The 19,863-nt window shown below is 42.5% G+C and overlaps 1 protein-coding gene across 8 annotated transcripts in view; it reads left to right on the top strand.

Annotated features, from left to right (window-relative positions):
- Positions 1-19,863, top strand: part of LOC130182078 (unconventional myosin-XVIIIa-like) — a 59,497-nt gene that overhangs the window by 24,423 nt on the left and 15,211 nt on the right. For all 8 annotated transcript variants that reach the window (XM_056396637.1, XM_056396636.1, XM_056396630.1 and 5 more), the window contains 20 exons: positions 1,504-1,590; positions 3,812-3,950; positions 4,945-5,104; positions 5,214-5,400; positions 6,528-6,753; positions 6,886-6,995; positions 8,100-8,165; positions 9,792-9,920; positions 13,775-13,918; positions 14,121-14,210; positions 14,363-14,482; positions 14,625-14,742; positions 15,984-16,111; positions 16,275-16,429; positions 17,207-17,330; positions 17,466-17,666; positions 17,856-17,966; positions 18,513-18,617; positions 18,779-18,925; positions 19,145-19,258. In XM_056396637.1, the coding sequence (XP_056252612.1) occupies positions 1,504-1,590; positions 3,812-3,950; positions 4,945-5,104; positions 5,214-5,400; positions 6,528-6,753; positions 6,886-6,995; positions 8,100-8,165; positions 9,792-9,920; positions 13,775-13,918; positions 14,121-14,210; positions 14,363-14,482; positions 14,625-14,742; positions 15,984-16,111; positions 16,275-16,429; positions 17,207-17,330; positions 17,466-17,666; positions 17,856-17,966; positions 18,513-18,617; positions 18,779-18,925; positions 19,145-19,258 (2,661 nt within the window). The remainder of the gene's footprint in view (positions 1-1,503; positions 1,591-3,811; positions 3,951-4,944; positions 5,105-5,213; positions 5,401-6,527; positions 6,754-6,885; positions 6,996-8,099; positions 8,166-9,791; positions 9,921-13,774; positions 13,919-14,120; positions 14,211-14,362; positions 14,483-14,624; positions 14,743-15,983; positions 16,112-16,274; positions 16,430-17,206; positions 17,331-17,465; positions 17,667-17,855; positions 17,967-18,512; positions 18,618-18,778; positions 18,926-19,144; positions 19,259-19,863) is intronic.

Genomic DNA, 19,863 nt, shown 5'->3' with positions numbered 1-19,863 from the left:
ATCAACTCCAATAGTGTATGTGTTCACACATCAGATACGCCATCCCTCCCACCTGTCACAAGCTGTGACAAGCCAAAGTAGTTCATGTGTTAGACCGCCTCATTAGTGATGCCAGTGTTCACCTCCTCTGCAGAGATCAAAGTAAAGCCACTCATAACTGCTGTCGGGAGACACGCCCACCTGCACAGCGGTGCTGCTGCTGTGATGAAGGAGCAGGGCTGGGCCACAATAACTGGCCACAGAGAGTTCAACATTTTTACACCTTATATTTGTCCCAACTCTGATCTGAGAAGCATTCTTCTTATTCAGAGCTCAGCTGATAGCACACTAAAGCTGAGCTGAGATCCTGATTATATTACTTTAATACTGTGGAGAAGGATCCTGGGAATTCCCACCCACATTCCCACCCACATCCTCTGCCTGGGAGAAAGGGATTTTTGAGTGAAATTAAGTATTGCATAAATTTGTGTAGTGTAATTCTCTCTTTTCGGAACATCTGGAAAATATAACAAGCTGTGAAACTGTCATTGGAAACTAGGTCAAACTCATTTGAAACAGCACACAGTATCAATAGTGGCAGTGACAGGCAGGTTAAACTGTGAGACACACAACAGGGATATGCTTTATGTTTTCAAATTGCGTGCTGCAGCTGAGTGGATAGCTATAGTGTTTCCTCTGCGCACTGACTCTCCTCAGCAGAGAACAAGAATCACTCAGGCTACTTACACACGGTCAGCGTGAACACTGGCATCTGTCACGGCCACACTATTAACACAGCCAACGTTTTCCCACATTTCCTGTGCATCATACACGTAGTTACTGTGAGCTGCCGGATGCCTGTTTTGCTCTGGTGTAGGTAATTTATTATTTTATTATTTCCACTTTATTCCGCAAATGTTGTCATCTGCAGCAGTAATGAAATCTGTTAGCTTTTCCATTTACCTATAGGAAAAGCTGCTTCAGTAAATGCCAGGCATTCATGTTCTTACAATAGATTTGTTGATGCTTTTGGTTTTCTTACATTTAATATGAATTACTTTTTAATATCCATAAAAACCCGTGGAAATAACACCTGCTTTGACATTAAATAAAATTTCAAATTTGAGAAGCTGGAAACAGCAAATGATTGACAGGATTCATCCATTGATTATCGATTAGACGCGTGACCCAGGATTCCTTGTTGAAATCAACATCCATGTGCGCGGGGGTCACAGGTGTCTCAGAGCACTCACGGGATCAGGGGGTGTCTTTAGACACTGTAGGTAACTGTCCCATTTAAATGCACTGAGAAGAAGGTTTTTATTCCTTGTCATGTACATTAACACCTACATGACACATATGTCAGACCCCCCTTGATTAAACATATCAGTGTAGAGCCATAGAAAGCTATTAACCAGCCTTGCATGCTGAAGTCTATATCAGATACTGAATAAATCATATAAGGAAAATCATTTTTTCATCTTTTTACATCTCCCATAAACCTGCTTGTGTGTGTTCGTGCAGGAGAACATAGAGCTGGCTTTAGACGACTCAGAGCCCAGCACATCTCTCTCTGTGGCAGTGGTAGACCAAGCCTCAAGCCAAGCGCTGGTGAGTTCAATGCTTTATTGTCTCTATTAACATTACACTCTATTCTGACTTGCACAGTCACTTATTTTTTCTTGACATTTTCATGTATAAATCTGGTATTTGTATAATAACTGCTTCTCTGAACAGCTGAGGGACTTGCGTGCCTTTCATGATCTATTTTCACACAGTGCTCTCTGGGCACCCTGTTTGTATTCAACAATGAATATCAGGTTTAAGCATTAGATGTTTTCTTTTTGTTCTTTATGTGAGTTTTTGAATATTGAATGGTGCTGTTTGGCAGGCTAGAAAGAGAGGGAAGCAGCAGGAAAAGAAAGGTTAGAGAATTGACTTCAAGAAAGAAAATCAATGTTTGGCCTTTACAGCCTGTGATGTGCACCATGGAAACAGAAATGGCAGAGTTTAGAGAGTCGTAGATCACTTTGGTATCATTCCAAGGCGTTTGATTTGAGTGCTGCACTTTTAAAATGGTCCCCACTGTAATGGGAACGTCATCAGAAGCAGTGAACTGTTGTACATCACAATACAAACCAAAGGGGAAAAAAAACACTGATTCCTTCAAGTCATTTCTAAAGTCAACTCTGGAGATCCGCCGCTTAGAAGGAAAAGACATTTTGATCAAAGATTTTCTTTCACTGTCGGATGATTTTTTTTCTGTTGTAGCCCAGATGTCCGTTATCACAAACCGCCTTAATGCTCAAGCCTCATAGATGTCATATGTCTCCTCCAAACTGATACTGTGTTGTATTTGCAGCCAGTGTAGTGTGCACTGCTGATAAGGATGTCTCCAGTGTAACTTCCAGATAGCTGCTTAAACAGTTCTTGGTTTTGTGGATTTGGTTCCCAGGGTGCATTCAGGCATTAGTTTACCAGGCTGGTTACCTTAGAGCGGACTGGAACAACTATGACTCATTCTACAACTTTACCCAGCACTCAAACCTTTGGTTTGTGTGTATGTAAGTATGAATGCCGTTTGATTCTGGAAACATAAATGAACCCGCGTGATGCTTTGGCCTCAGTACTTTAGGGGTGTTTGGTTTGTACTGGACTCAGTCTTCACATCATCTGGACAAATTGTACAATGTTTGAAAGCTCTGAGTCTGATTGAAGACGGAGGACTCTGAACAAAGCTTTGATTGATCCTCGTATCACGTCAACAGCTGTTGAAACAGAATTGCTTCAGACTCCAAAGTCTTTTCCACACAAATGATATTATGACAGAAAAACTAGGCAATGTAAAAAAAAAACCTTGAATTTCTATCATGTTTGTGCCTCAGTAACTTTGGTTCAGTATCTGTTTTTGATTGTAAAATTAAAACCCTTCTCATCACAGACATATGACAGTGATGAAAAGGATGAAGAACAGTAAACATTCTATTCTGGGCTTGTGTCTGGTAACAGGTTAAACATATGCTACTGATGCTAATGTGTGTGCTGCACGGCCCAATAAGGTCCCGTTTACATTTACGTGACTGGTGTCCCAAAAGAAGGAAACACAAACCTTTCCCAAGCTCTTGTTCCATGATCACCGGTGGTGGAGTGGGTTTTATTTTATTTTCTGTGTTCACACTAATTAAAATACTAATTGTATTACTTTTTAATCACTTCTCCCCCACTACTCCTCATATTCATTTTATTTCCATTTAGATTATAAGGAAACACTAAATTGATAGTGCTATTATTGTAGCAACTGCTGAAGGGCACATAGACCACAAATGCTTTTGAAAGTTTAATTTCCAAGGCTAATATTAATATTAGGCCTGTGACAACTGACTCATACTGGGGAAACATTCAGCAAACTTCTTTTACTGACATTAAGGAGAGCAGCTAATATTTAATGAAACTCTGGCTATAGAGGCCAGAGTTTCATTAGAAGCTGTATCTTGCTTTTTTTTCTGCACCCAGCAGGATAAACAGTAAAGGCTGAAAATTCTTTGATCCGTCTGTATGTTCTCATTAAATATAGTCAGCTAAATGTCCTTGTAGCGATGTGCTTTGTTACTTGTTGTACTCTGTGTTGTACTCTCTAGGTTTTTGTAATGTATGGGGACTGTTAGGAATCGTTTTAGAGGCCGACATAAAAAAGCTTCAGTCTTTGTTAGTCTCAGTGACAGTCATTTCTGCTCATGTAAAACAACAACAAGAGTTCTGACCTTTGTGTGTGTGTGTGTGTGTGTGTGTGTGTCTGTGTGTGTGTCTGTGTGTATTCGTGTTTTTATCACAGGTGCGGACAGTTCGGACAGAGGAGGCACGTGGGCTGTTGTGGCTGATGGAGGAGGAGGCACTGCAGCCAGGGGGGTCAGAGGAAACACTGTTGGGACGTCTCTTCAGCTACTATGGACCTGCTGAGGGCGAGAGCAAAGGCAAGGAGAGGACATACACACATACACACACACACACACACACACACACACACACACACACACACACACACACACACACACACACACACACACATACATACACACACACACACACATACATACACACACACACACACACACATACACACACACACACACACACACACATACACACACACACACACACACACACATACATACACACACATACACACACACACACACACACACACACACACACACACACACACACACACACAGCTAATACAAAGCATTGCGAGCGTTCTCATGGTCTTTAAAGAAACTGGCAGAAAATTACAATCTTCTAAATAAAAAGACCTAATATGAATATTTAATCTGAATATAATGCATGTTATATTCATATTAATGATGTTGACAACTTTCATCTTTGTTGTTGTAGCATGAAATTTGCTATTTCTGATGGTTTGTGAGATTTGTGATTTGTGAGACATTCGACACTCTCTATACTTTCAATATTTACCAACTGTTAGAAGTTTCATTTTAGATAGATATTTTTCCACGTGTTGTTGAACTTCTTTGAGACTTGTATCAGTACACTGTATTGTAACATGGAGAATATGCTCCTCATACCAACACAATGCACTATATAACACGATGACCAGTATTACTGTAATTGTGTGATAGAAATCCTCTCTGTGTACATTGTTGGCAACCTGGAGAACTCTTGCCAAGGTGGCAGCTTCTAAAAAGACACCAGGAAAGAAAAGAGGTTGTCTCTGTGATCTCTTTGATACTCCACCAGATCATATTTGAGGAAGACCACTGCATAATAATGTGAATACAATACCAGGGATCTAAACATTGCACAGAAAAATTGCATGGACAGACTAATGGGGTCCATAAGAACTAGGTTAGGAGACCCTTCATGCAGACCGTATACTTTTGTCCTCTCTCTGTATGTGTGTGTACAACAAGCCAGCGGATCTGACAGTGCCTCCTACGTTTACATCAGGTCACACTTTCCTCTTGAAGAGTGAAAAGGAAAAGCATTTCCTGCTTGGTCACAGTCATGGGACCGACTGGGTGGAGTACGACGTCTTTGGGTGGCTGAACTACGCCAAGCAGAATCCTGCCTCTTCCAACGCTACGAGCCTCCTGCAGGACTCCCAGAAGTAAGAACCGCACATGCAGGAGGAGTCTGATCTTTGGGGACATGGACATTAAATATTACTGTAGTGGATTATTACAGAGCTTCACACTGAAGGATTGTATCTCTTGCAGGAAGATCATCAGCTCACTGTTCATGACCCGAGCGGCTGGAGCCACCGTTTTGTCCGGTTCCATTGCAGGTCTTGAAGGTGTTTCCCAGCTGTCCTTGCGACGGGCCACCAGCATGAGAAAGACCTTCTCCACTGGGGTGGCTGCTATCAAGAAGAAGTCCTTGTGCATCCAGATAAAGCTTCAAGTGGTGAGAGGAGAGGATGGAGCCAATCAGCCAGTCAAGCGTCTCTTTTAGAAGTTTGTCCACTATTACCTCAGCAGGGAGCTGGACGTGTGACTACACCAGCTGGTCGATCTTTAATTAGAAAATGAAGACATCAAACTATTGAAGCTCCATTAGTAACACTGTTAACATTAACACAGCTGAGTCCCTGTGATGTACTAGTACTGCTACGCCCACCGAGATTCAACGCTGCTCAGTTTATTCGATGCCACCAGTTCAACTGTAGAAGCTGGACAGATGGAATATAAAAAGACTCATAGCTGTAGATTTTTGAATCTGCTTAACAGTCACAAATGGCTTGATGCAGCTTTAAATGAAATGGATGGGATGAAGGCCAGTGTTTGGGCTGCAGCCTGAGATAAATCTGAAAATCATATTAGCCTGGTGTTAGTGTGCTATGAGAACAGCTCTGCAGCTATTGAACTTCCAACCACATTGCTTGATTGGAATATCGATAGGAAATAATTCCGCAAAACCCCAGATTACATTTTCAGTGTCATGCCATTAACAAATTCTGCATATCATCATGTTTACATCATGTTTATGGCAAATGAATTTTGGTGAAATATGGAACGGTTATGGATGTAAACTGTGAAGTGTGAAATTCAGAGGGATACTGAGCTCTGTGCTCCTAAACTTGGTTCTTAAAGATAAAGTAGCAATAACCAGGAGAGGGGAAAGGGTTAAACAAAACCATAATATCCCATAGTCCAACATGAACATATGGACTGTTAGTTTTTAATCGAAAATTTGTGTGATTCTCAAAAAAGTCAGGAAATGAAAGCCTTATAAAGAAATGTGCCTTATATGGAACTGACATTAAACTTATACAGTATAAAGAAACACACATAATAAAATAAAAATGTATCATCTGTCTTCCAGCATTTGTCATAAAGGTATTAAGTGCTTGAGAAACATGATTATACAGAATAAGTAGATTTAACTCATGTGGATGTTAAAGGAGAAGAATTCTTTACAAACTTTCAGTCAACAGTAAAAGGAAAAGTAAAGAAGTTGATCTCCTGATTATATACGTCATTACATTGGCCTGTTCCAACCAGTCTCTCTTGACTGTTCTCCGTCTTCTCCAGGACGCTCTCCTTGACATGGTGCGCAGGTCCAGGATTCACTTTGTTCACTGCCTCTTACCCAAAGCAGACGCCCTGAAGGCTCTGAGTGGATCCCTGTACAAAGGAGGGGAATGTGAGGCTCAGGGGGAGAGCGGAGATCCTGGTTTAATGCAGCTAGATGTAGCTTTGCTCCGCGCTCAGCTGCGTGGCTCCAAGCTGCTCGATTCTCTCCGGATCTACAGGCAAGGTGAGGGAGCGTCTTCAATAACAACCAAGGACAGGTTTAGAAATACACACCTCCTTGTCCATAACCCCAACCCATCAGTGTGTAGAAATATTTGCAGGATGTAATGTTGTTATCCAATGCTGACCTTCACAGGTTACCCTGATCACATGGTGTTTTCTGAGTTTCGGCGGCGCTTTGATGTGCTGGCGCCGCACCTCACCAAGAAGCACGGGAGGAATTACATAGTGAAGGACGAGAGGAGAGTAAGTCAATCAGTGAAATGTACAGCTCTGCCAGTGGCCCAGCACAGTGAAGATTAATGTTGTGAAGAGGCAGCTTCATTACGTCTGCCCCTGATTTGTCAGCAGCCAACTGACAGAGAAATAAACCTGCATTCGTCAGAGCTATTGTAATGATCTAATCAACTTAACCTCATCAGTATCATGCCAGTGAAAGAGGCAGATCAGCTTCACTGCATTCAGAGCTACAGAATAACATTCAGATAGATGTACTCTCCATCCTTTGTCATCTGGGCATTGGAAACTCGTTTCCCCTGAGGCTTTGACAGTCGCTTCAGCTCTTTAGTGCTTTTGTTTTAAATTCAGGAATAATGATTGTGAAAAAGCTTTAGAGGAAACCTGGTGTGAGTTTTAGTCTAAGAAGTCAACCATCAGTGAGGGTGTGCTCTGCACTGCTCCTCTGCAAGAGCTGAAGTGCAGTGGAGGGAAAAATAAAAATAAAAGTTTGTTTCTAGAGAGAAAATGAGAGAAAGAGTGAAAGAATGGTGTTAAGGGGGAGAAAAGCTCTTTTCCCCTGTGTCAGTGTATTGGGGCTGAGTTTCTGTGGAAACACTGACAAACAAAAGCCCCTCAGTGCTCATGGCAAACCTTTTCTGCTGTAATCTAGATGTGGTGTTTCAGGCTGGGGGCTCAAGTGGAGAGAAGAGGCTAAGACAATAATACACCCACAGTATACCCAGGCTGATAGATAGGAGTGGCTCCCCGCTGGCCGATGGTGCTCCTCTGCGTAGACTATGTATGTTCAAAGCTGCAAACGCAGCAAGACCACAAGGGGATCATGAGGAATAAGCCAGAAGCAGGTGGATTGTGTGGGACAAGTTGTAATTGGTTTGTTGTTGGGGTTGGGAGGTTCTGGAGAACCAAACTTTTCCCGTGTTTCCTTTGTTACTTTCTGAAGTCAGTCAGGAAAACTGCACTGTACCATTAGTTCAGGATGGTGACTTGGGACTACTGAACTGTTGCTGTGTCGGTTTAAGTTCCCACTGGATGCAGCAGTTGAAGGACTGTGTGTGTGTGTGTGTGTGTGTGTGTGTGTGTGTGTGTGTGTACATGTGTGCCTCTGCCCAGGCTGTGGAGGAGCTACTGGAGTCCTTGGACCTGGAGAAGAGCAGCTACCACATGGGTCTGAGCAGAGTGAGTAATGGCACCACATCTCAAATCAATACACAGCTTTAAAATGATTGTACAAACCTTTGTGTGGGGTTTGTGTGACTCGCTGCCAGTTTCCCTTCTCTTAAAGCTGGAAACACAAAGCTGCAGTACACAGCTCCTTCTCTTCTTCTATGTTTTTGAAGGACACTGGCTGTCTGGGGGAGTGTGTCTTTCAGTACACTCGTTCTTCCTTGACGTTTGTTTGCCTTTCCTCTTTTTGGAGATTTGCCAAGGCTTTTAGCCAATGGCTACCTGAGAGGCATGTCTCTGCTCTGCCCGACTATGTGACCGTAATTCCCTCTTTCTTTTCAGGTCATTAGAGCAAATTCTCACAACTGATGGCTCTCTTTGTTTTTCACCACGACCATTGTAAAGTAATCACAGTAAACACTGGCTGGCACACTGAGGTCTAATCCTATCAGCTGGAAAAGTGGCCATCAGCCAAGAAGGAAATCAAAGGAAACAATAATGTAGAAAACAGTGGGACTCATGCTCCAGATATGTGCAGTGTAAAACACATGACACAAGAATGATTTGGAGGCAGCTTCACATGGTGCCGCACTTTGGAGTGTGAACTGGGCTCAGAAGTAGACAAGCACATTTGGCCATCACAAAGCATTCCACTGGTGTCTTAGCAACCTGTCCCACTTGCATGCCAATTACACCAGGCCCAAACAAGCTTGCAGCAATGGATTCAAAGCTCTTAACAGATCAAATCTGCCATTAGTGATTGCCACATATAAAAAAAGCATAGTTTTATACAGTACGTTTTAGAAAGTACCACATACATTTGATGATGCCGAAACAGCTTCAGCTGAAGCCCCGCTAAGCAATTTGAAAAGCAATTTCCATTGATGCCAGTGAATGCATCACTCCTCCTACTGGTGTGTAGATTTACTGCTAAAGCTGTTTGATCATTTCCAGCTCGTGCTTTGTTAACAGGTCACATATAGATTTGGTAATTCATAAAGCAATGGGACTTGTGCAGAGAGACCTTGGTTGGAGACAGTTTTTCTGTCATCATCCATCCATTTTAATAGCTCACTGCCATCATATCTAGAATGCATTCACAGTATAATCCCTCTGAGGTGTAGACAGGCCGTGACGTGATCTGCTTCCTGTTGGCTGTTTACCTGTGTTTTACCTTTGGCCCAGATTAGAAACAGACAAGGCTGATTGTCCGAGATAATAACTTAATCACAGCTTTCGCACTTAGATAAGACTCACTTGTCCATGGATTACACTGTTTCTTATTGATTTACTGCTTCAGTGCACTTATTTACTTTTTAACTCCTGTTTTTATTTTGCTGCTGTGCTCCACACAGAGCAGGACCTCTAAATCTAATTTCCCCATGGCTGAAACAAGCATTACATGATCTCTCAATCATTTTTCATCCTTTACAAATAATTAAATTTGATCTGGTGTGTGTGTGTGTGTGTGTGTGTGTGTGTGTGTGTGTGTGTGTGTGTGTGTGTGTGTGTGTGTGTGGTGTGTGTGTGTGTGTGTGTGTGTTGTGTGTGTGTGTGTGTGTGTTTGTGTGTGTGTGTGTGTGTGTGTGTGTGTGTGTGTGTGTGTGTGTGTGTGTGTGTGTGTTTGTTGTGCTCCAGTTGTTTTTCAGAGCTGGCACTTTGGCTAAGCTGGAGGAACAGAGGGATGAGCAGACCAAGCGTAATCTCACCCTGTTCCAAGCTGCCTGTAGAGGCTACCTGGCACGGCAGGCCTTCAAGAAAAGAAAGGTAGGACGTCACGCTGAGATGAAAGGCTCTGTCAAACGTTGGTCCAAGCTGAAAACACAGAGGATATATTTACAGTATCTTTTTCTGTCATAAATTTTACCCCAAATTATAATTTTTGAAAGAGAAAAAAATGAAATGGGTAAATTTTGATACGTCGCATAACACAAATTATAAATGCAAAGCTAAATGTTGTGCTTGCAGAGGCTCACAATTCAATCAAGGTCCATTTTGCTGCTTTGCCGTTTTTTTTTAATAAAGTAGAATATGAGCTCCAGAGGGCTTGTTTCCTCAGAGTCCACCAGGAGTTGAGAGTTCCTTGTTCACAGCTAATTTTAGTTTGCACTGCTCTTGGGGCAGATCTAACCAGCTCTGCTGTAAATCTTCAGCTAATTACAAATGTGTTCTCTAAATCTCTCGCCCCTTCCCCCATTGTCCTGTACCGTAATCCATCCAACCGGCTTTCCCATGGGAATATTTGATAATGACACGTCCGCTCCTGTTGCTTTTTATCAAACCACTCCCCTTAAATGCAGCAGTATCAAACATGCTGCTCCACCCGTCGTTCATTTTCCTCCCAGTGTGTGATGGGTCCATCTCTCTGGACCTCACACATGTCCTCTTGTGATGTATGGACCCTGCAGTCGTCCTCCCGCTCTGTGATTACTGTTTACTGTAAGTGAATGTGCTGCCTCAGTTGGGCAGTGATGAACCAGCAGAAACAGAGTCAGCGTTACTGGTCTCCATCTACTGCGACATACTGTTAGTGTAGAGATCTTGTTCACTTGTATAATGTCAGTAAAACTATTATGTTTTCATCTGCCGTAGTAAAGGACATTGGTTGAAGAGGAGAAGAGAGTGTGTGAATTTTTGTATTATATAAATATATATTTATTTATTAAGGTCAAAGGTCATACATTATTCCTACAATGAAGCGGGCTAGGAGCCTGATGCTTCATAATCTGCTAGAAACTTGAAGAGAATCAACAGCGAGGCACCATTCAGAATTGCTAGGCAACTGTGCAGTTTCAAAATCCATTAGCAAGAGGCTGTCTTCTGCACATGGACCTGTAATGAAAAGACAAAGTTTTATTGTGCTCAAGCTCAATTTAGGTTGGCAAGGTGTGACATGCAGTTATGAGGGTGACCACTGACTATCAGTTGTTAGCTGCAGGATGTTGTGGTGTAAAGGAGCTATAGCTAACATTAGCAATAACAGCTGTTGTGAGTTCAGCATCAAACTTCATTCCTTCACTCGCTAACAGCTGTCTCCAGAGGTGGAAACAAACACCAATGTCAACTGTTGTTTTGCTTTTTGTTTTTGAAGTTAGCATGCTAACCTGCTAGCCTTGGCCCAGCCGGCCCGTCTCTTCACGTTCTAACAGTGAGTCACTGTAGTTTGCCCTTGAGAAGTAGCGCTGCTCTGAGGGTGTATTATAACCTCTTGGCAAGCGACCATCACCGCCACTCGCTCCCAGCAAGAAGATGCGTTTGGCGGCAGAGAGAACTAACATACTGCCCCTTTAAACTGTGTACATGTCAATGCAAATTACTGTCATAGCACTTTCAAACCCAGTTTCTCTCAAAAATCTGTCATTTTAATTCCATTCAATTCACTGAACTTTATTCATCCCCAGTGGGATAATTAAAAAATGACAGGCAGCAGAGCACACACACATGCACACTCACTCACGTATCTCTATAAAACACATAGAAAGAATCTCAAATTTTGAGGACAAATTATTTTTACTTTAAATGAATACTCTAACTTTTTCGAAACATGAGAAAAAATGAGAGAATGAATGACTGAAAGTGACTGAAGAGAAATCAGAAGTAAGGCGCTGAAGCCGATTTGCTTCCCCTTTCTTTCTCCTTTTGTCACATGCTGCTGCAACACAGTTTGCTAGATTTATTGCTATCCAGCTGGTACATGTATGGAACAGACTTCACACTGAATCTCATTCTGTTTATATTATTACTGATTCAGCCAGTCAACACCAGAGTTGTAGAACAGAAGCTGGGCTGTGGTGGATTATTGAGTAATTTCCATCTCCCCTTCTCTCCACAGACAAGATTTACAGAGTGTTGAGACAGAGAGTCACACAAGTTCCTTTGATTGATATTTCCTGGCATGTTAACCTTGTGAAGCTGTGCCAAGCCCATGTGACACTAAATGACAAAAGCACATTTTTTCTTGTTTTTTTCCCCTCCTCTTTCAACTGTCTCCTCAAGGGGACAACCTGACATTTTAAAAGTCTGTTATTTTGCCTCAGCAGGCTCTTGCTGCACTGGGAGTTTTGTCCTTCAGGTCTCCTACAAATGTTTTCTTTCCCTTTTTTTCAGTTATTTGCATTAAAAGCAGTGTAAAGCAGCAAGAATACGCTAGTCTGGTAATACTATAGCTATTGATTTGAAACCTTACTCTTCATTGCAACACTCACTGAATGTTAACATTTACCTTTTCATTTGAAACATGCAATCCTACGTTTGATATCAAAGAAACATGAATACTAATACTATACATAATATTTCTCTGTATAATGTGAAACCATTTTTTAAGTCCATGCTAATGCAGACAGCTAAGATTAAAGCTCTTGGAAACACATTTGTGTTTCAGGATTGAAGAGTCATTTGATAGTGTAATGATATAAGCCAGACATGTCAAACATTATGTTGCTGATGGTTCAGCTGCTGTCCTTTAGCAAGGCATGATTCCATGCTGAAGAAATCCCCAGAAACTGAGGTGTGGGATCAAAGTGACATCAGACGGTGATACAGTTGTATACTGCAGCACTCAGGTGTCTTAGTGTCAGCAGACGTATGAACCTACACATACTGTACATTAAATAACTGTATATGTAGAATATTGAAGAAGAGCATTGGAACTGTGTTTTTGTCTTAATCTTGGCTCACAATCCTAATTCCCATCATGCTGTTTTACAGTTGTCACAACCTCTTAATGTGATATGAATACCGAAATGTTTAGCCACGGTGCTCATGTAGTATAATCTTTTTTTTTGTTTCCTATTCATTTTAGACTAAATATGACAAGTGAGACCTGTTCAAATCTTCTGTCACAGATTTGCTGCATTTCGGTCCATGTTAAGGTTTTCACTGTGTGACAAATGCTAATTGGTCATAGAGCGTACCTTCAGGGCGAAATGTACCTGATGCTGAGAATTGTGTTGCTCTAATTGGGTTTGCCCATAATCTGCTGCTTCTAGAGAGCCTCATGCATAAGCAGCATGGAAATCGTGTAATACTTGGAATTAGCTGCCAACATATTTGATTTAATTAATCAAAAATTAGCTTCCAGCCTTGGAACGCACTCTGCAGCAAGTCTCCAGAGGAGGCTGGCAGGTCCTGGGATAGCTGTTCACCCATATACAGGCAATATAACACAAGACTGAGGGATGCAGTGTTTTTCAAATGTCATTCATCAGTGGTGAGCATGATGTGGTAACAGGAGAGGAGTTCTGTGAAGCATTTATTCCATTGAGTAATTAAGATTTTCCAAATTTTATAGCATTGGTCCATGGACATCTGGACACACGGGGGTGTCTGCAGTCAAACTCGTTTCTATATTCTGCATTTAGATAGATAGATAGATAGATAGATAGATAGATACTTTATTTATCCCCAAGGGGAAATTCAAAATTTAAAGCCACATACTGAAGTTATTGTTATCTGTTTTCATTATAAAGCATTTATTTGTTTTAGAAAATTGAGTTGCAGATTCAGTTACTACTAACTACATCAACATTGTACTGTATCTGTGTAGCTGTGTGTGCACACCACAACAAACACCTACATTCACCCACGTGTTCCTCTTTGCTGACTGTTCTCTGTGTGTTTAGATTCAGGATCTCGCCATCCGTTGCATCCAGAAAAACATCCAGAAGAACCGCGGTGTGAAAGACTGGCAATGGTGGAAGCTGTTCACCACAGTCCAGCCCCTCATTAAGGTCCAGCTCACCGAGGATCAGATGCGAGGGAAAGATGTGAGCAGCCCTCTCTGTCTGATACACCCCAACTTATAGATTCCTCTCAGCTTGACAGCCTCTAATCCGCTGTCAAAATGCACCACCTGCCTTGGCAGCAATGCAGCTCCTGTTATGAACCTTTGATATTTCTTGTAGTACCTAATATTTTAGTTAAACTGTGACATAACTTGTAACCTGTACACTGTGTTCTGTGCTCCAGGAGGAGATACAGCTGCAGAAGTCGAAGCTCGAGAGGGTGGAGAAAGAACGAAACGAGCTGAGACTGAACACGGATCGATTGGAGAGCAGGGTGGGTCCCTTCACCTTTGGGAATGCATGCTTGGAGGATGGTGTTTGAGTAACACAGTTTAAATTTCTTTCACTTCAAGATACTTGTAGTGGAGCCACAGCAAGTACGTAGTAGTTTTGCTTTACGCTGTGTGTGTTTCTGTTTGTGTCCAGATCTCAGACTTGTTGGCAGAGCTTGCTGACGAGAGAAGCACCAGTGAGTCAGCATCCCAGTTACTGGAGACGGAGACTTCAGAGAGACTGCACCTGGAGAAGGACATGAAGGATTTACAGGCACACAAACACTAACATACATATATAAACACACTGGAACAACATAATATTTCAAAGATTCTAATTTAAACGTAACTGACTCTGTGACTGACTCTGTGACTGACTCTGTGACTGAATCTGTGACTGAATCTGTGACTTCCAGGTTAAGTTTGACGCCATGAAGAAACAATTAGAATCACAGGAGATGGAGGTGATGGAAGCTCGACTCATGAAAACATCGGAGCTCAATGGGGAGATGGACGACGACGATGATGATGCTGGTTAGTTATCGTTTGTGATGCCACAGCTGCCATAGAGTCTCATCCATCCTTGTATTTGAATCCTATTCCCAAGATTTGAAGAAAAAACTAAAGACGACGCTGGCGATGTGACTTCCGGTGACTTTTCGGTGTCATCAGCATTTTCAAACATTCGCTTTAAATTCCTTAATTAATTGTAGCTTATGACACTTGCAGCAGCTCGTCCAGGCATGCTCAGTGGGAATGTCAGCTCAGGTCACAAGCATCATTTACTAAAGCGCTCGCACCAGTATTATGTGCACAGTTTGAAAAATTCTCTCTTATACTAATTGTAGCTGCAGGAATGATTGTCTTTGTTGGCCTGTTTCAGCAGGAGGCGTGGCACTTAGACTTGGTCACATCTTGCGTAATGCTATTAAGTATATTTTCCAAGTGTGGGATTTACCGCTAGGAGATTTAAGATGTTCGCTCTCAGGCATACAACTAATGCCTGTTGCTGATTGGTCTCCCCCTGCTGGGAAAGAGAGCTCCCGCAGAGAGCATATTGTCCATAAGGCTTTTTTCCTTTTCTCCTCTGTTCCCACCCCCTTCAACCCACCTCAGCAGACAAGCCATTACAGAGCATATCAGAATTCTTAGATGAATGAGAAAATAATCGTTGGGATCAGAGCCGGTGGCCCTGCAAGTTGTCATTATGCTATATATATGCTAATGAGCAGCACTGATGGAGGAGCCGCTGTTGGTATGTGAAGGAGAAATGGACAGCCTCTAAAATGATAAGGCTTGGAAATGAACCTGAATGAATGAACCTAAACCTGAATGTCTGCCTGGCCGCTGTTATAGTTCTGATAGCCTCTGACAGCTCCAGAATTAGGGTCGGCTAAGAACTGTGGAAAGTGCCACTTAGACATGTCCTTCTCTAACTACTATTGTGCTGTGCTCTGAATTCTTACCTCAGGTTTAAGCAAGATTAGAGCTGAAAAGTAAAGGCTGTTTTGTAGTTTTCCTGTCGGATTCTTTGACCTCATGAGGTTGGGATTTGATGAAAGAAGTTTTATTTCCTGAAAGATTATATTATTTTGGTCCTTGAATGTGATAACCATCGCAGCTAGAACAGTGCACTCCATAATCCGCAGCATCAATCATTTCTGAGCTTTTGAGCCTCTTCCTCTGTGCACCCTGCTAGGCCTGCAATAAAGGCAGGAGACACCCAAATGTCACACAGACTTTTTCTGAATTGTACGTCTTTCTGTTTCCTCCAGGAGGCGAGTGGAGGATAAAATACAACCGAGCCATTCGTGAAATGGACTTCACCAAGAAGAAGCTCCAGCAGGAGTTTGATGACAAGCTGGAGACAGAGCAACAGAGCAAAAGACATCTTGAGAGAAGGGCAAGAAACTTTTTTTTAATATTAAATCACTACACACTTGTAGCCTGTTAGTTGTATAGATGTAATAATGATATGTATTAAACTGTCATAAAAAATATGTGTGTTTGCGTGTGTGTGTGTGTGTGTGTGTGTGTGTGTGTGTGTGTGTGTGTGCATGCTGCAGCTGGCTGACTTGCAGACAGATAATGAGGATGTGCAGCGCTTTGTGCAGCAGCTGAAGAAGAAGTCCCAGAAACTGACGGCAGAGCTGCAGGACACCAAGCTTCACCTGGAGGGACTACAGAGCCGCAACCACGACCTGGAGAAGAAACAGAGGAAGTCAGTTTCAACTACCTCTCCAATCAGTCTGTTTGTGTGTTGTCTGTCTGTCCATCTGTCTGTCTGTCTTGCTTTCACACACACATTACAGGGAACATATTGCTCTTTTCTCCTTGGATTGCCCAGCACAGACACTGCAGCCCACTCGGCAGAACATTAAAGTTTTCTTTAATTTGAATAGTGACTGAGATGTTCTGTAATCTGTGGAATTGCATTAGCTGAGAAAATGACTCAGACTTTAAGCACTTGAGAAGCTATCGCTGTGGCAGAATGTGATCTCTCCCCTGTGGCTAATTGAAGATGCTCTGTGGGTGAAATTATTTTCAGCTGTGCTTCAGAGAGAAAAACAGGGAATTACAACGAGCTGACAGCATGAAACACTTAGCTTTTAAGTTCACTAACCATAAGTGCTTCTGCCCCAGACAATTGAAGAAAACATTTTGCACATTATTACATCCCAATTGTAAATTGATGTCTAATGGAAGAGGATACCAATTGAGGCTAAAATAGAGGTAGTGCTGAGCTGATGCAGGGCTCTGTATCAAGGAAGGTCTCATGAGCTGAACATCTCCTGACTGAAGTTACACGTTTAGTTTGGAGGCTCAAAATCTCACAAAATCATTTCAATGTAGGAGGAGAAATGACCTGATGTCCCAGTTGTAATGCATCTCCTGCTCAGGTCACTGTGATACTCAACTGCTTAACCTAGAGAACCCCAGTCCTTTGCTGTCTCTCAGTGTGTGTGTGTGTGTGTGTGTGTGTGTGTGCGCGTTCCAGATTTGACCTGGAGCAGAACCAGTCTCAGGCTGAGGTACAAAGAGAAAGGAGCCAGAGGGAGAAGTTGGCTCGAGAGAAAGACATAATGACCGCTGAGATGTTTAACCTCCGGCAGCAGCTGCAGGTAAGCTACTTTACAGAACACACTCCAGACACTCTGCTGTCCTCTCGCTGGGACTACATGTCTTGTCTCTCTGCTCTCTGTGTGACATAACTGGGCTGGTCCAGATGTGTCTTACTGTGTCTCCTCTGCCTGCAGGACAAGGACAGTGAATTGTGCACCACAAATATGAAGTTGCAGCAGCTGGAGGCCGAGCTGCAGGATCTGTCCTCCCAGGAGTCCAAGGATGAAGCCTCTCTGGCCAAGGTCAAGAAGCAGCTTCGTGACCTTGAGGCCAAGGTGAAAGACCAGGAGGAGGAGCTGGACGAACAGGCTGGAACTATCCAGATGCTGGAGCAGGTACAGGGTGGTGCAGATGTAGAAGTCCTAAAACTCCACAAAGAGCTTCCCTCCACCCTAATATCCTTCAGAAATATTTATTTTGTTTTGAAGAAATCATTTTATAAGAATGTGTCTCATTTTGGACAAACAGTAAATATGTAATTTTGGATGTGTTGTTATATGCGTGTCCACTCATCATGTCCTCAGGCAAAGCTGCGTCTTGAGATGGAGATGGAGAGACAGCGGCAAACACACTCTAAAGAGATTGAGAGTAAGGATGAAGATGTGGAGGAAATCAGGCACTCCTGCAGCAAGAAGGTAGGCGCCACTTATTCTCACTCATTTATTTGTCAAAATGTCCTCCAGGCACAACATCGCTGCCCCGAACGAACGAGTAAGTTCATTGTAGCCTGAGATTCTTTCACAGAACGTCTTCTTAAGTTCTTGATTGGTTATTTCAAGTTTCTGTTTGTGTCTCGTGCTGTACATGAATATAAATCCTGGTTTATACACTGCAGAGACTGTGTATCTCTCATTAGACAGAGAAACAGCAATCACACAATTTATTAAGACTCTTACCCAACACAGTAGATGCATGCAAAATAAGTCCAACTTAGAATACAAACAGTGCAGTTGCAATTGTATCCATGATAAATATAAAAAAAATAGAATTTGATAGAATAACGAATAACTTTCAAAGCGATGTTTGTGTGGCAGATCTGCTCGGGGGGGTCCCGTCCCTTTGTCTTTGATGTGTGAGAGCAGCCATGTCTAACAGGATGGTTGATGGTGTGTTATGTCTGACTTTGTTTATCACTGATCATCTGTTTGTGCATCCTGACACCGTGCGCATGTGTCCTGCAGCTGAAACAGATGGAGGTGCAGCTGGAGGAGGAGTATGAAGACAAGCAGAAAGTGTTGCGTGAGAGAAGAGAGCTGGAGTCCAGACTGCTCAATGCCCAGGACCAGGTACTTCCACAAGTCTGCCTCTTTAGTCTCTGTCAGTGCAGTTAAGTGTGCGATGGAGTGGCCGGGCCACTTCTTTTGATTGGAAAGAAACTGCTTTCGAGACTGGAGAGGTGCTGTGGGTTTTGAAGGAGGGTAGAAAAAACAGAGTGTGTCATTGACAGGTGAGCCAGAGAGACGTGGAGACAGAAAAGAGGCTGAAGAAAGACCTGAAGAGAACCAAAGTCCTTCTGGCTGATGCACAGATTATGCTGGACCACCTGAAGAGCAACGCCCCCAGCAAGAGAGAGATCGCCCAGCTCAAAAATCAAGTATGCCAGTCTGTTGTAACACTTTGAATGTCTGAATCTGTGATATACTTTCTGACACAACAAGAAACACACTTCCTGACCTCTGTTCTCAGAGAATAAAGAAACATGCACAGGTTGATAAACCTTCTGTCTGTCCAGGACAGAGCCTTGATCTTGGCCTACTAATGTTTGCCCCTCCCCCCCTACCCGCCACCTTTTCTTCCCTCCTGTTTCTCACAGCTGGAGGAGTCAGAGTTCACCTGCGCCGCAGCAGTGAAAGCTCGAAAGAGCATGGAGCTTGAAATAGAGGACTTGCATATCCAAATGGAGGACGTGGTCAAAGCCAAGATGTCGGTGAGTTTTCACATGTGTTCCAATGATTCCCTGGAGTGGGCTCGAATGCCAATCAGTTCTGCACATAACACAGTGTGTTTGTGTGTGTTGCTTGTCTGTGCCGTAACCGATAATGAGTATAATATCACACGTTTTTAAATAATGAAATATAGTTAATATACCTTTTTATTTGACAATGTTGATAAGAGAAATTGTTTGTGTAAATGTGCCCGTGCTCTTGTGATGATGAACACATTAAACCAAAAGCAACAAACAATATTTAATTCATGGAGGGATCCTCACTCTTGGAAATGCAGCAGGCTCTAACATTAATATGCGTACATCATCAAGCCATGGTGGGATATTAAAATAATAAATGCCCTTTGGCATATGTCTGATTTTAACATTTTGCTCTAATGGATAAATAAGCTTTGTTGAATTTTTTTTTCCTCCATCTGCTCATTAATTGCTGTCTCATGAGAGCAGCGCCTGCATTTCAGACGTGTAGACTGAGGATGTTTGTGTCTCTGGGGATGACGCACGGAGCGCTGTGTGCCTGTGCTTTGCTTGTTAATTGCTGCATTTATGGCAAGGGAAGGTCTTGTAAATGTCTCAGATTAGAGAAT

Source organism: Seriola aureovittata, chromosome 15 (assembly GCF_021018895.1).
Source record: "Seriola aureovittata isolate HTS-2021-v1 ecotype China chromosome 15, ASM2101889v1, whole genome shotgun sequence".
Classification (NCBI taxonomy): Eukaryota; Metazoa; Chordata; class Actinopteri; order Carangiformes; family Carangidae; genus Seriola; species Seriola aureovittata.
This window is presented reverse-complemented; position numbering and strand designations above follow the sequence as displayed.